At 43.3% G+C, this 16033-nt stretch overlaps 1 protein-coding gene across 1 annotated transcript in view; it reads left to right on the top strand.

Moving 5' to 3' along the window:
• fhdc1 (FH2 domain containing 1) overlaps window positions 1–16033 on the top strand; it is a 31651-nt gene that overhangs the window by 2862 nt on the left and 12756 nt on the right. The window contains exons 2-4 of the mRNA XM_070973473.1: window positions 9945–10767; window positions 12817–12878; window positions 15843–15945. Of these exons, the coding sequence (XP_070829574.1) occupies window positions 10261–10767; window positions 12817–12878; window positions 15843–15945 (672 nt within the window). The 5' untranslated portion in view covers window positions 9945–10260. The remainder of the gene's footprint in view (window positions 1–9944; window positions 10768–12816; window positions 12879–15842; window positions 15946–16033) is intronic.

Below are 16033 nucleotides of genomic sequence, written 5' to 3'. Positions count from 1 at the left end.
CTGTCTGTCTGTCTGTCTGTCTGTCTGTCTGTCTGTCTGTCTGGCACTCTGTTGCCGGTTTATTAGGTACACCGAGCTGATACAGATGCAGTCTGCGTCCTGCAATAAATGCTCCCATCACGAAGGTTATGGTGTTCAGTTCTTGTTTAAACTGTGGCAGAGAGGGCTTGATTCAGCTTTATGATCTTTCTGGTGTTTGTTTGTTTTGCATTATACTGCAGGTGTTTTATATTTAGTCTACCCTCACTGATGGAAACGGTGCGGACGAAATATTAGAAACACCTTTCAGTGTTACACATGGAAACAAGTTCTAAAATTATGAGCTGCTCGCCCACAAACTTCTAATGAGTGAGACGTTCAAAACATTTTTCTGCTTGGTCAGTTGTTAAGAGGATAAGCACAGATCCTTGTTTGCTTGAAGCAGATTTAAAAGGTTTTGCTGTTGGTTATATGATTAGATGAATTCACTCTTCAGTTGCAGGTCAGCTGACAGGCGTGATCTCACCTGTGTCACAGGTGAGATAATCATTAGTCTTAGCTGAACCCGTCTGAAGCCTGTTTAAACGGTCATTGACAGAGCTGGCGTGCACGCTCTGCGAACTGGCATCTTTAATCTTCAAAATCTGAACACCTCGTTTGAGACGCGGGCTGTTATTACCAGATTTGTGCTAAGCTCGGGGGATGTGTTGTGTTGGGGCTCCCGTACCTGCACACAGTCTTTACAGAATCCTGCGTTCCCTGACTCTGCAGCTGTTTGTGTGACAGTAGAGGACACGTGAAGCGACTGCAGATACGAGGCCGTTTTAATTTTTCTCAATATGCATCTGCGTTAGACTGCGCTCCAGGCACGTCAGCACAGAGGAATATTAGTATTTGTCACATGATGCTACATCCTGCCTCTGATTTAGAGCCGATATAAGCACTAAAATGATTTGTGACAGTGTTGGTAATCGTTGTGTTTTGGTGATCTCTAACTCTTATTTCCAAAATGTCCTTTATTATTAATTATTTCCTCATACTGCCAACAGAATTTAAAATAAATGCTACACTTGCACAGCCTTCTTCTCTTGAGAAATGACCAGTTAGACATAATTTCTGCCTCAGCAGTCTGCAGGCTGTCTCTGTGTGCAACAAATCTAATTAAAAAAGAGGGTTTCAATGGGCTATGATGTTAACACATCGATCTGCTTGAGATCAATGTGTTAACGCTTCTAGAGGAAGTTCTTAGTTGAAATTTTCTTAATATCCCAACACCAGTCAATAAATCAAGTGCTCTAAAAAGCAAATGCCTGGTATCTGTGGCTTTTGCAGACCTTCAATAAGCCAATCCAATCATTTCATTCAGGGAAAAGAAATGATTGGATGACCTACCTGCCTGTCTACCGACGTACCTGGCTTCTCGTGCACTCGTTGCATACGACTGGAGTCTCTCACAAGGCTTGGCAGATGTATTCCCAGAGTTATAGCAAGCTAGTTGTACAAAGATGGCAGAGAAAGTGCAGCCGAAATGTCCCAGAGCTAACATGCTAGCTTAACAGCTGTGAGTGCTAACAACAAACATGTTCGTTGTTTGACCAACGTGACCGACCTCGGCTTTAACTGTGGCTGTCAGTCAGAAGAGGCCATAAAACACGCTTTCTCAATTCAATACACTTAGAGGTCTGGCCTTACTTTGGCTACGTTATCTTATGTAGGCTAATGTTAGCAACATTAACAGTTTTTAAAGATCCTGCTCTAATGCGTTTTCATTGGAAGTGATTGGGGACAAAATCCACCGTCTTCGTTCTGCACTGTTGTGAAGCTACTGAGACTTCATATTTCATCTTGAAATATTGATAACTTATCCTTTAAAGAATAAAATGATGGTGTTCCTCCATTAAACTCTACTGTAGCTCCATCGTTCTCCAAAATTGAGTGTTAAATGCATATTAATGCCAGTTTTAGCAAACAACAAACATATTACTGGTAGCATGCTTTTCCAGTAGCATGCAGCTTCATGACTCATTAAACAGGATTTAAAGTGTGGCAGCAGAGCACAATGCCATGATTATTTGATCATTAATCCCAACTTTAAGTGTCCCAAATAGCCCACCAAGTGTTTTGTACTTTCCGGACTGAACCACATAACCCAGAAACCCACATTGCAGCAGTAAGAACCAACTTGATTAGAAAATGCTCATTGTTGTCCAGTTATCCATAAAAATAAGACCTACAGGTCGTATTTTAATCACTTCTCGGAGCGAAAATGTGACACATGCAGCAAAAAAAAAACATACAAGATAATTGGGGTTGTGAGGTTAATAATGGAGCTGCTTATAAAAGTTTCTGAATTAAAAAGACACTTCTGTCACCTCCAGCTGACAGCTCTCCTCTCACGCTGAATGGGACTGTGATGCAGGGAGAGATGGGAGGGAGATTGGCGTCTATTTATAGTAACGTTTGTGAATTGTGGGCCAGTTTTGAGTCAAGACAGAGGAACATCGGGGACGGTTTTTAGGTAGATTTAATTGGCATGCTGAAGATCAAGCGGGACTTCAGTTGCTGTTTAATCGATTTTAGAGGACAGTGCACTGCAGGCTTTGAAAAGACGCTGACGTCTCATTTTTTAAGGGATGTTTGTCCTGTTTCCTGCTTCTTCACATCAGCAAAGTCGGTAAAATGAGAACTATTGGAGACAAACAAGACTGAGAGGATCCTCAGCTGAGCTTCAGCAGATGAACACGATGGAAAGATCCATGTTCAACAATATGGCAGGTTGAGTTTCAAATGGCTTGAGGAGCCGCGAGCTGTACCTTGGCCTGATTAGGGATTATATTCCTCACTCTAGACAAATAACACAATGTCATAATCTCCTGAAAACCGATTTTACAGATTTGAGAGTGAACTGTTGAGTTTTGTTGGAGCCACGTTAATCCTCCATGCAAAGCCTTCTGTGTCACACATGGCTGTTTGCTTTGGAGGTCGTTGGCCTGTACGTCAGCCTGAACTCAGCCTGAAACTCATTCTGCAGCATTATTTTGAAGTTACCTGTCACATACAGCGCTGTTTTAATCAGAGGTGGTCCTGAATGACAGCTTCTGGCTTTTATCGTGGATTGAATTATGGATGTTTAAGGGGAGAAGAGGCCTGAGACAGCCTTGGAACAGAAGTTAAAAGATGAGCAGACAGGTTGCAACGAGAGGAGGAAGTAAAGGAAACCCCCAAGATGAGGATTATCAGATTTGACAGCTCGTGGACAGAGTACTGACATGTTCATTGACGTATTCGCTCATCCAGAGCCAAATCTTGATGGCTTTGTCTTCAGGGAGCAGAGCTGAAAGCTGGAGTGTTTTAACTCATTGATCCTTCAAAAGTGATGAGCTAATTTTAGAGGGGATATAGAGGGGATCTGCAGGCCTTGAAAAGTCCCAAAAAGGTTTCAATTTACTTAAAAGGGGCTGAAAGGTATTAAAAAGTCTTAAATTTTTGAGTGCTGTTGTTCCAGACTTTCATATGTGGACATTAAGTTAATTAGTCATTGTTTTAATTGGTGAATCCATCCATTCATCCTCCCATTTTCTGTCACTCATACATGTTTAATGACTAATTAATGATATTATTGTGAATGAAAACTGCTGGGAAGTACTGAGAAAAATGTCATCTAAATGTCAATGAATTCATGCTCACGGTAGATCATTCTCAGTCGTTTCACCCCTACTGGTTTTCATTGGTATCTATTATACTGGTATGACTGTGAAACAGGTTAGAAATTGATTAAAGATCCTTCACCTAAATCTTTTTTAACTTGGTGAACGCTGTAGAAACCCTAACATAGCATAAAACCTGTCAATTTTCTAGCTATAAGTCACATTTCTTTTGGCCTTCAAGAGCATGTTGCTCCCTGCGTTCTGAATATTTCATTACGCCATAAATTTGCACAGGTGACTCGCCTCTGGGTCAGCACCACTGAGCGAGTCTCCGCTCAGGACATCAGCAGTTAGGTTGGAAGAGGGGTTACTTTATTCATGGGGACATGAATAATTCACTCTGTCAGGTTCTGCCAGGGTTCAGTCACAAAATACAGACATAACGGTACCAAGCACTCAATCTTTGGAAACATTTGATAAATCCAGGATTTCCTAAATAATAGGCTCATTGTCAACAGTGTTTCCTAATTAGACTCCTTTTTCTGCTGCGTTCTGGTCGAGTGTTGCTCTGCATTACACAACCAGTGACACGAGGTGATGAATGGCCCGCAGTTCATCAGATATTTGATATTTGGTTTGTAATTTAAGCACATTTTCTCCAGATAACACAGACTATGAGATAAGGAATGACATACAGGTGTTTCTTACATGTCAGTGACGTAAACTTTGTTTGACTGAGGTGCATTTTGTTTGAGGATGAGGCTCAAGGTGATTTATGTCACAGAGCACATTTCTATGGCTTGAATACATTAGTGATCCTGCTGCAGTCTGTCACCTTCTGCTTCATCTGAATGACAAACAGCAGACACTCAGCAGCTGCCAAGAGCGGCTGTACTGTAAACATGGTCTCTGTTTGCTACATCACCTAAAAGGTGTCATTTCATATCCTCTGTGTGTGGAAGGGAATTTTTGGCAACACGGTCCCTTTGTCTTTGGTATCTGGGCAGTAGTAGCTGGGGCAGTGTGTGTGTGTGTGTGTGTGTGTGTGTGTATGCGTGTGCGTGTGTGTGTGTGGTGTTGAGAATATGCTCAACTCTCAGTCTATTGTGTGTCCTCTCCATTGTAAACAACACATGGAAATCAGAGAGATGAGGCAGCACTGTGAAGAGTTCTCAAGTGGACCTGAAGTCCTTTTCATCCGCAGGCCCAGAAAACACACTGTCCCGCTGTACGATGGGAAACAGACTGCAATGCTTTTCTAGTGTAGCAACCAGTCAAAATGCTTTACAACACGTCAGCATTCACACTTTCATACACTGGCTGCAATGCAACATGTCAATCTGCTCATCAGGAGCGATGCAGCTCTTTCATAGGATACAGAAACACACAATCCAGTGTGTTCGTATTTGTTTCTCAGGCTCGTACAGTTATAGTACAGTTATACTTTAATCCATTCAATCCGTCTATCTGTGTAAAACCCTCTAAATGGGGATCCCCATGGGCGCCATAAACAGGGCCTTGACGTCCGTGGTGGTGAGGCAGCGGAGAGGTGAAGTGGTCCAGACTCTAATGACAGGAGGGAGACAAACAGGCACTTTAAATGTCTCTCAGCGAGGATCATCATTGGCCGGCAGCACAGCCCACAAACAAATCCCAAGAGGTGAAGGCCTTTTTGATTCGATTACAATTAGAAAGGTTGTTCCTTGCTTGAACTTGGGCTAAAAGCTGCATTAGTCAGTCGATTAGCAAATTAATCAGCAACTGATAACTGTTCAACTGATTTATCAAGTAACAAGATGAAGAGTCTACAGTCAGGATGAGGCTGTACTTCAGCTTAGCTAAACACTAGCATTAGCATGTTCATAATGGTAATGCTAGTATGTTGGTGGTAGGTATTTGGTTTGAGATTTGGATGGTTTGAATTTCACATTGGTCTCAGGGAACCTGTGATGGCCATTTTTCACTATTTCATGACATTTTGTAGACTAAGTGATGAATGAAATGATCAGAAAAGAAAATGATGTAGATGAATCAAGAATGAAAATCATCCTTAGTTGCAGCCCAAGACTGTAAAATGTCATGTTATTGTCACCATGTGCATAAAAAAAATCTCAGTGCCACTAAAATCCTGCCCCCTCGCCACCGTTTGGACAAGTGGAGATCAAGGTGGTCGAAAGGATCAAAAACAAACAGGTCTGACAGCGGCGTCCCGCTGAGCCCTACGCAAAACTCCTCTCCGCTAACGAGCGTTCCCATGGTAATGATGATGGAGCAGGACTCGCTAAATTCCTTGTGAACGCACCCCTTTGCCCCTACAGTGTGAGTGAAAGACCTCGACTCTGTGGGGTGTTCGCTGACCGTCAGGAAATTGAACTGGAAGTTAGCAGCAGGGAATTGTTATAACAGGCAATGGCGCCTTGACCTTCAGCATTACACATTTGTGAGTGAGAGCGGATTTTATTTGTTTTGGACTTGGTGGCTCCCTGGACGCTTGTTGACAGGTACCTCCGGTTAAAATCCAGCATGCAGCCAGAGGTCTTATTACGTAACTGAAGATGGGTGACAAATTAAAGTTAAAAACTACACTGAATTGCTCACTCAAGAACATAATCAGTAGATTACTGTTAGTTGCAGTCCTCAGACCCACGATAATAGAAGGGAACCCTACCCAGACCGAGCTAGTCTGGATGTAATTTTGTCCTGGTTCAACTCGGGTCCTGGGTAGGTCTCAGTTACTGAGACCCAAGCGGACCCGCCAGATGTTCTACCTCACATTTGTCTTGGGACCCCTTGGGAGAGGTCCCAACCCCAGGACTCTAGAAGACCATTTATATATTCATGTTAACTTTGACCTCTATTGTTCTGGGCTGTGTTGGCGATCAAAGGCTAATGACAGTGGGTGGGGTATTTCTTGTCACTAATGAAGACTGATAGGAGCAGGAATGCCTCAGGGTCGACAACAGGTGGACCTTTAGATGAAGCCCCCACAAGCTGCCTGTGTTCATTCACAGCAGCAGGTGACTGTGAGGAATCTGGAAGCCGTCTAACAGGGTTCTTTCCCTCCCTCAGGGCTTCTCTGTATAGTGTTACTGACAGTGTGTTTCCTCCTCTGTAAATCATGTTCGGCAAAGGATGTCGGTTACAGCCTTTTTGGTTTGTTGCTGTTCCTTCATGCAGTTTGAAATATACAGTAAATAATCCGGGGGTGGGGGCATGGAGCCACTGCAGCGGGGGTGTGGATGACCAGGGAAACAATGTGGAGTGAAACTAAGCTGAATGAATGTGGTTTATGGTGGGAAAATAAATTTGCTGATTCAGTTGTGATTTCACTAAATTCACCTTTTTTATCAGTTGCTTCATTGTTAGTGCTTGATAAAAATTTGGGGTGGAGGGTGTGAAGTATTTCAGCTTCTGATGGGGTCGTGGGTTTGACATTTTAGGAAATACGCTCATTCACTTTCTTGCCGAGAGCTAGATGAGAAGATTGATGCCACTCATGTAAATATGAAGCTACAACCACTGATGGTTAGCTGACTTAGCATAGACTGGAAACAGGTTGGCGAAGTCAGGCTCTGGCTAAAGGTTAAAAAATCTGCCAACCAGCACCTCGAATGTAATCAACACATCATATATTGTTTAATCTTTACAAAAACTGAAACCTAAAACTGACACTTTGTGGTTTCATGGGAGCTTCCTGGACTGTTTCTTCACCAGGCTAGCTGTTTCCCCTTATTTCTTGTCTTTATGCTAAGCTAACTGTCTCCTGACTATAGTTTCATATTTAAAGGAATAGTTGGACATTTGGGAAAGATGCTTATTCGCTTTCTTTGCAGAAAGTTAGATGAGAATCACACTCTCATATCTGAGATGTCGACCTAGAGCTAGCAGGCAGTTAGCTTAAGTAAATATCGGTAAATGTTCACTTTACAAGGTAAATAATGGACCCATTTTTCACAAGCCGGATATCTTTGGACATTTTTCAAACCAAATCAGAAGAAAATTAACTTTGTTTAAAACTTCTCTCTGGTTTAGCAACGCATCCTCATGAGATCTGGATCGAGCATATTAAGCTAGCAGATAAATACGAGTTGCAAAATAACATTAAATTTGTACTGTAACTTGTGTTGTATTGTTTTTACATGGACAAGCAATAGTCCCTCAGTATGCCTTAGTGTAAAACATGTCCTCTGGGAATGAGGGAGGCGACTGCACCCACTTAGCAGACAGGAAGTGTCTTCCATTTCATGCCATTGCTGCAGCTTTGTAGAGCATCTTTGGTTCAAACAAATGACGTGTTCATGGACAATCTGTAAAAAGTGCTTGCCTGTCAGCTCTGCACCTCAGCCCGACATTGGAGGAAGCAAAGAGGAGAAGTTAGCTTGAGAAAAGGTATGTGATGGCTGTGAACAGAATAACCAGAAGTAAAAGCAACAGGTGAGGCGGCAGGCTGGCATTTTGTCCATAGCGTCTGTCAGAGAAGCCATGTTTTCAGCACCACAGAAGGAGATGACTCGGCGTGAGGTCAGACGCTCTCTCAGCCTGATGAATTAGACATGAGTGAAGCTGTGGTCCAGCTCAGAGGATAGGACAGCTGAGCACGCAGGCTGATGTTGGCAACATGAGGCCAGTGGTGACGTCTGCTTTATCAATTATTAATAATCTGTGGGTTTCAGGTGGGTGAGGCTGAGAACTAATGGGGGATTACCACTAAGATGTTACCTAAGTTATATAAGAGAGTTTCTAGAAATCCCCTGAAAGTTCCCACTTATACAATATTTGATATCACGTATTTATTATTCTTTAACAGCCTGATTGATCTGGTTTGCCCTGAAACCACATTCTTTCTGTGAAGCGCCGTATCACCACCGTGCCTCTGATTTATCTCCTGCTTTTCTTTTTGTCAGAAGCACCTTTCATTTCTGTGTTAGGGCCAAGAAGAGTATCAGATCACTGTAGCCATGTCAACTGTGGCCGTGACTGATGTGTTGTCCTGAAACAGAACCAGTTTCCCTCCAACTGAGAGCCACAGTGCAGCCGTTGTCACTTTACATTGATGGGTACTCGCTTACCAGCGGTGCTTTAAATGGTGAAATAATGTACATGAGATTTAACCATGTCAAGGTGCAAGCTGTGTTTTCTTCTTACATAGTAGTTTGATGTCATTTGTGATGTCAATTTTTAAATTCATTTACATTTTATATCATTTAATTACAGGATGATTTTAAGGCTGTGACTAAGGATTCATTTTGACAATCAATCAGTTAGGTTTTGTCAGTCAACTAACTGATCAGTCAGCTAATGGTTGCAGCTCTGTGCGGTCTAGCTGTATTCCTGGTTATAGATTATCACTGCATGAGGCCTCTGTTAGCTCATGCGTGCCCGACTGAGCAGCAGCTGAGGTTTGCAGGTACTATAATGCAGCTGGAGGTTGTAGAGGTGTATCTGAGTGAACTGCAGCTCACACATTAAGATTTTCTCCTCAGCAGAACAACAGTTGCAGACGTGCAGTTGTTAATATGTCTGTCTGTGGGCCTGCTGACATAACGTCTTCACTGTCCTCTGCTGGATTCGCTAATCTCAGCTCTTTTTTGGGTGCACTGTGTTGTCTTTGTCAATGGTGCGACTGGCTCTGCCTTCTGGCTACAGATGACGTTCAGCTGAGTACATGAGAGACCGCAGTTGTTTCCCATTAAGCTGCAGTCAGTACTGGATGCTGATTGGCCACCAGTATGCGCCACTCTGATTTAAATCAGGAAATCTGTCTAATTGGATAGTTGTAGTTGCCTTCGACTTAAACTGTTACTGTAAATTAATGAAATTAAGCCATGAGTAACTGAGTTGATCATTATTAGACACAAAGCAATCATTTACTTAAAGTGAACTATTTATTTCACTTTTCACTTTTTAGCCAGGTGAGTGTCAATCTGATCCAAGAGCAGCAGAGAGTCACTGCACTGTTAAACCTGCCAAAGGAGACTGTTACTGCTTTAACTTGGACTTACTGGTTATCTTTCTGAGTGCCGCGCTACATGAGAACTTCTCAAGAATGAAAATGATACCGAACTGTGTAACAGAAGCTAAGCTGTGGGTGTAATGTCTCTGACCATTACACACCCCAGAGCCTGACTTCAAAGCCCTTCAAAACTAGAAAAAAATAGGATCTGCCATTTCCCTCGTTGTGAGCCCCTTTGACCGGGTACCCCTTGTCTTTTGATCTGTCGCACCCCTTAATTTCCCCCTAGTTTCAGATTGGCCATGACAACATGCATGACTACCTCTGTATAATCCTGTCCTATGTTGTTTTTGTTGCTCTTGCAGCCCCATGGCCATCGCTGCCCCCCGCCCTCTCCCCCTGGGAGGTAACCTTCAAAGTCTCTGCTCAGCACGACGGATGAACAGCTGAGTGATGGAGACAGACAGGATCAAAGGACATGCTCCCTTCATTGTGACTAGATGAAGGGGCACCTACCTTCTTCCAGCAGTGAGGGGACGTACGCTGCACGAGTGAATTGATGCACCTGAAAGAAAACAAGCGAGGTCTTTGGAAATCATTTTGAAAAAGAGGAAATACTGATCATATATATTCAGTTCCTCCCTCAGCATAGACCTCATATGCTGACTGCTTATCCCTGTGATGCTTGTTATGAGTTGTCCATCAACAACCAATGAGCCGGAGAGCTGCAGCAGCGAAGGAAGCAGCTGCACCACTTCCTCCATCACCGCCTCGGACCCATCCTCTATGTCTGAACACACTCACGCCACCCTGCCTTCTCTGAGCGATGCCCCTCACGCCTCTAAGCATGAAGCTCCCCCACCTCCTCCTCTGCCGCCACCTCCTCCAGGAGCACCCCCGCCCCCTCCGCCCCCGGCGACCACATCCGCCAACCACAACGCGAGGAAGAAGCGCCGCGTCCGCAGCTTCTTCTGGAAGCCGATACCGGAGGAGAAGGTGCGCGGGAAGCCCAACATCTGGACGCTGGCGGTGCGGCAGCAGCAGTACCAGATCGACGTTCGCTCTGTGGAGGAGCTGTTCGGGCAGCAGGAGGAGGCGGTGATGGGCGTACGTGGCTCGACGTCGTCCGCTGGAACCTCGGCTCGGGTCTCCAGGTCCCGCTCCTTCAAGGAGAGCAGCAAGGATGAGGTGAGTGGTTGTCATGCTGGTGTCTGCTGTAACAGTGACACCAGCAGATTTGCACTGACAGCCAACAAAGACGTCGGCGGGGTTTAGAGTGCTGAGTGATCATACATCAGTCCTCTTAAGACTCTTTGTGTGCAAAGTCATTATATTCAACACACAGGATTTGCCACGGCAACCACTTTTGACAGCGTGAAGTATTATATAACCTTGATTCAATCAGGTAATCTCATTGAGATCAAGATCTCTTCAGCAAGAGAGATCAGCAGAGGAAACGGGTGTATATAGAAGACACACAGGAAACACAGCCAGTCACACAAACACGTTTACAAAAGAGCATCAGAAACGAAGAGACACCTCTAAAAAGGTCCAAAAGTCAAAGTTTAAATTCGTCTAAAGGAATGAGATGTTCCAGGTTTTAAGATTTGTCCAGTTCTGATCTGATGAACAGTCATTTTACATTTGAGAGCAGACGAGAGATACAGAAGCAGCTTAATGGGAGACATTTATCAAACAAACATTATAGCATATAGTTCTGTTCTTGTTGTAAGTGAGGACCATATTACAAGTACACAGTGATGCAGTATTTGTCTCTGAGGACAACTCTCCAAAGACTGAGCTAATTCCTTCAACTGACTTTATTGTTGTGATTACGTTCTGTTTGCTGTCGTTACAAAGCTCAGATTCAGAAAGCTTGATGAGTGGAAAGATGGAGTCCTCATGCCTGTAAACTCTGACATCCACTGCCATTGTTTGCAAACATGTTACATCAGGTCCTGAACGCACCACATCACGGGATTAGGAAGTCCCAGACTCATAACCATACACAGCTAAAGTAGGTGTCTCGACCCTCTCTGAGGCATCCCTGCAGGGACAAGTTAGGTAACAGAGCTCAGTTACAGCTTTTCTTTGAGCGTGAAAATGATTTGTGTTCATAAACAAAAGCATGCTTGCATCATTGTGGACTCCTGGAAAGTAACGTGAACTGTAAATCAATACCTGCGTGAGGCGCTGGGAGACGCATGTCACAGAATAACTCACCTGTGTGTCCCCACAGTGAGCTGACTGCAGCTGGTCAAGCCTCGAAGTGTGAGCAGGGAGCAGATGCTACTAAACACTCCGGAGGGAGTTTGAAATAATGCCTTCATTTGTGCACAAGGAACACGCTGCATCTCTGGTTGCTGCTCTGTGTATTATATGTTATATGTTGTTCCAAACCTGTTACTGTCATGGACACAAGGGAATTTCTGTAACGGACACGTTTTCATTATACAACCCTGATTCCAAGAAAAATGTGGACGCTGAGTGAAACGTAAATAAAACAGAATGTGATGATTTGTTGACATGTAGTCTATTGAAAACAGCCCAAAAACAATATATTTAACCTCATCAGCTTCATTGAATTTTGTAAATATCTGCTTATTCTGAATCTTAATGCATTATTTATGGATTGTTTGGTCTTGAAAATGTGGAAAAATGCTCATCACAAGTCCACAAGTCCATCCAGGGGGGATGTCCTCAAATGACCTGTTTTGTCAGACAAACAAGCAAAAAGACATTCAACTGAGGAAAGCAGCAAATATTCACACCAGAGAGGCTGCAGACAGAAAATATTGGCATTTTTCTTTGATAAATGAGCCATTCACTTTCTGTCCATGCAGCACTGTCTTACCTGCAGCATATCTGGTCTTTCTCCACCTCACCTGTTCTCATGGTCTTCAGTTCAAACCACACAAGTGTCTAATTGCTGCTTAAAAGCTGTAATTAGGTCTTATGAGGGAGCCTTTTTTAAAAATGTACATACTGTACAGTCAGCTGTTAAGGAAGGATGTACAAGCCATTGTTAATGAGGGAGGTGTCGCCCAGTGGAGTTTCAGTGTCCCATAGTGTGACTGAGGGTGGTGGTGATGGGGTGGAGGGGGTTGGTAAGTAACTCAAGCAACAACAGCCAGCAGGAGTGAGAAGACGGGAAGCGTGTGTGTGTTTTATTGTGTGTTTAACCCAAAACTACCGTGAAGTCGTGCATCACTTACGGTGTCTGTCGTTTGTTTTCAGATCAGCATCCTCGACTCCAAGAGGGGGATGAATGTGGGCATTTTCCTGAAGCAGTTCAAGAGGTAAGTCCTCCACCTGCTGCACTGCCTGAGGGAAGAGCTGCTTGCCTAAAGCTCAGCGGAGTCTGCAGATGTGTGAGAGGAAGAAAACAAGATAAATGATCTTTTTGAGCCTCCAGAACAACCTTGGTGCTCATTAGCAGAGATCATCCAAGTCTCCGGAGTCTTGTAAGACTTGTTACTCCTTCATTTGGTGTTTTGATGGTGGTGGTGGAGGAAAGACCCCTTCGCATAGCTTCATGTCATTTGCAGCATATCAGTTGTTATCTACAGCAGAGTCATCATACAGACAGACATCACAAATGACATCAAACTACTATTGTCTGGTTGTGCTGATCTGAGGATATCTGGGAAATAGAGTTCTTGCACTCCAGATGCTTAAAGGTCATAAACTCAGACTGTGTGACCCGATGAAGGTCACAGCACCAGGATTTTGGTGATAAAGTCAGTATATGCTATCACTTTGTCAGCGTGCTGCACCATGACTCTGTTTCCCGCCGCTTACACTGCTGCTGTGGGACCGTGAATAGAACAGCTGAGTTGCAATGATGGTCCTGGAGCAACATTCATTACGAAGTTCCAAAAAAGCTTTGACGCTGCGCGAAACACAAACAAACCAGAATGTGATCATTCCACAGGTAAACAGGTTGATCGGTAACAGGTGATAGGGGCATCCTGGAAAGGCTCAGTCGTTCATAAGCGAGGATGGAGCGAGGTTCACCACTCTGTGAACACATGATTGGATAAAGGAGATTAATACATGAGCTCAGGGACTCTTCAGACTCAGCACTGATCTTTAAAACATTCTCAGTTTCATTTTATGTTTTTCATTGAGGAGGAATCCGTTAAAACCCTTCATAACTGGGGGAGATTAGGGTCAAAATCTGTGTCAGTTACTCCAATAGGCTTCTTCGGCCCTCCATTGTTGAGACTTAATTGGTTCAGGAGGTCTCGAGGTGTGTTCCAGCAGACTCAGCATCGTGTTATGTAAGTCGTCTGGAGCAGAGCACAGAAAGTGTGTTAGTGTCTGATTTGCATGACGGTGTATTTGCATTGCTGCCCACTGTATTTTAATGGCATTTGACTGTCAGCCATAGTGTATTCAGCCAGGACTGAGTATGCACTGACCTCAGCACCGATAGTGTTTACCTCTGTGTTCTTCATTCGACTTCAACTCTAATACATATTCACCCTCTGTCCCTTATATTGTCCTCTCCTGCACAGGTGCGCAGATGCTTTGATTCAGTTCTCACAGCAGCATTTCAAAGTGCAGATCTCACCGTGTAGCATTCGATCTGCGGCAGTGAAACAAAAGTAAAATCAATACACAGATACAGATGTGTGAAGTGGGAGAAGCTGCTGAGAAGCTGATCCTGAGCTCATGTATTCATCTCCTTCATCCGATCATACCTCGCTCCATCCTCGCTCGTGAACCACTGAGCCTTTCCAGGACGCCTTTCACTTTCCCCTTTCATACCTGATCATGATCCTCTCACCTGCTACCAATGAGCCTGTTTACCTGTGGAATGATCCAAACATGTGTTTTTGGAGCGTTCCACATCTTCCTCAGTCTTCGAAACGTGTTGCTGCATCAGATTTAAGAAGAAATTTACTAAAATCAATGAAGCTGATGAGTAAGAACATGAAATATATTGTCTTTTCTGTTGCATGTTTGTCAAAAAGGATCAGCAAGTTATCACATTCTGTTTTATTTAAGTTTTACACAGCCCCGGCTTATTTGAATTGCTTTGTGTAACATCATGATTAATGTTAGTGCACGACCATCATTGCAGCTGACAGAAGAAGTCCACATCGGGAGCAGGTCGTGGGGATGAACAGGATTTGTGTCTCATGTGGAACTTATTATATTATTGACTTATTATTTTTAGACTCGTTATTGTCAGTTTCTTCTTTTTCAGCTGTCATGCTGCTCTGCAGTGTCCAGAAATCCTGTTTGACTGTGACGACCGTGAACTCACCCTGCAGTGATTCGGACAGAATGCTGCACAATATAATTCGATCCAATTCGCAGATCAAACTGTGGCCTCGAGAGCTGAATAAAAATGTATCTGATTCAGTCAGTGAATAACATAAGCCTCATAAAGTGGTATTGATTACAGAACTACTGTACTGGGCTGCATCATATTGTAGGTGTCAGCTTACTGGGTATTGGCCTTTTCTAGTAGTGCTTTTATAGCAGTGATGTAACTGGGAAATATGGTGCAGCAGTTCAGACTTTGGTACGTCATGGATGAATGTCACTGGAGATAAAATAAAATAAGATAAGATAAGACTTTATTGATCCCATACTGGGGAAATTAAGTCATTACAGCCAGCAAGTATTAAAAAAGCAAAAACAGTGGCAGAGAAGGGTCAAAATAGAAAGTATACAGGATATAGAATAAAAAATCAGCTATGTATATTTACATTATTTACATATTATAAGAAATACTAAATGCCATTAAAAAAATACTATTGCCAATATCCTTATGCCAAAACTACCAATGTCATACCATACCATATCATATATATTATATATATTGTCTGTATATGCATATATACTGTTGCATCGGAAGAAACGTTGAATTGCACGAGATGAAAGGGATGATGTGAGCATATATCAGCATTAATAACAGCAGTGCAAAGAACCCAGTAGGTTTATGATGTAGAATTGGGAAAAACCAGCATCAACACAGTGCGACATTACACGATGTCACACAGTCTGATAATAAGATGATAGAAAACACATGTTGAGCTCAGCTGGAGAGGATGTCTTTAATCTGGCTTATGTTGTCATTGTCAGTATTTTTGATTCGTTTGGCCCATTAATGAAGCCAGACGGGGACATCCGGCTCTGTGAGCAACAGCTGCATTTAGTGCCTTTGTAAGCACGGGGGAGCAAGCATTAAGAGAGCACCTGTGCCATTTTTCAGCAGACTTAATGGAAATAAACCGATTGTCTTCCAGGTCCAACCGCTCTATTGTTGAAGACATTCGGCACGGAGAGGGAAAGATTTATGGAGCAGAGCTGCTCAAAGACCTGCTGAAGCTCCTGCCCGACGCAGAGGAGGTCTGTGTTCATGAATGTCTGCGAGGCTTTCAGCAGAACTGATGATAAAAGACACTGAATGTAGATAGAAAACAATAGAGCCTGCTCA

The sequence above is a fragment of the Chaetodon trifascialis genome, chromosome 2, assembly GCF_039877785.1.
Source record: "Chaetodon trifascialis isolate fChaTrf1 chromosome 2, fChaTrf1.hap1, whole genome shotgun sequence".
NCBI classification, from domain to species: domain Eukaryota; kingdom Metazoa; phylum Chordata; class Actinopteri; order Chaetodontiformes; family Chaetodontidae; genus Chaetodon; species Chaetodon trifascialis.
Note: the sequence above shows the minus strand (reverse complement) of the source record. Positions and strands in the feature narration are given on the sequence as shown.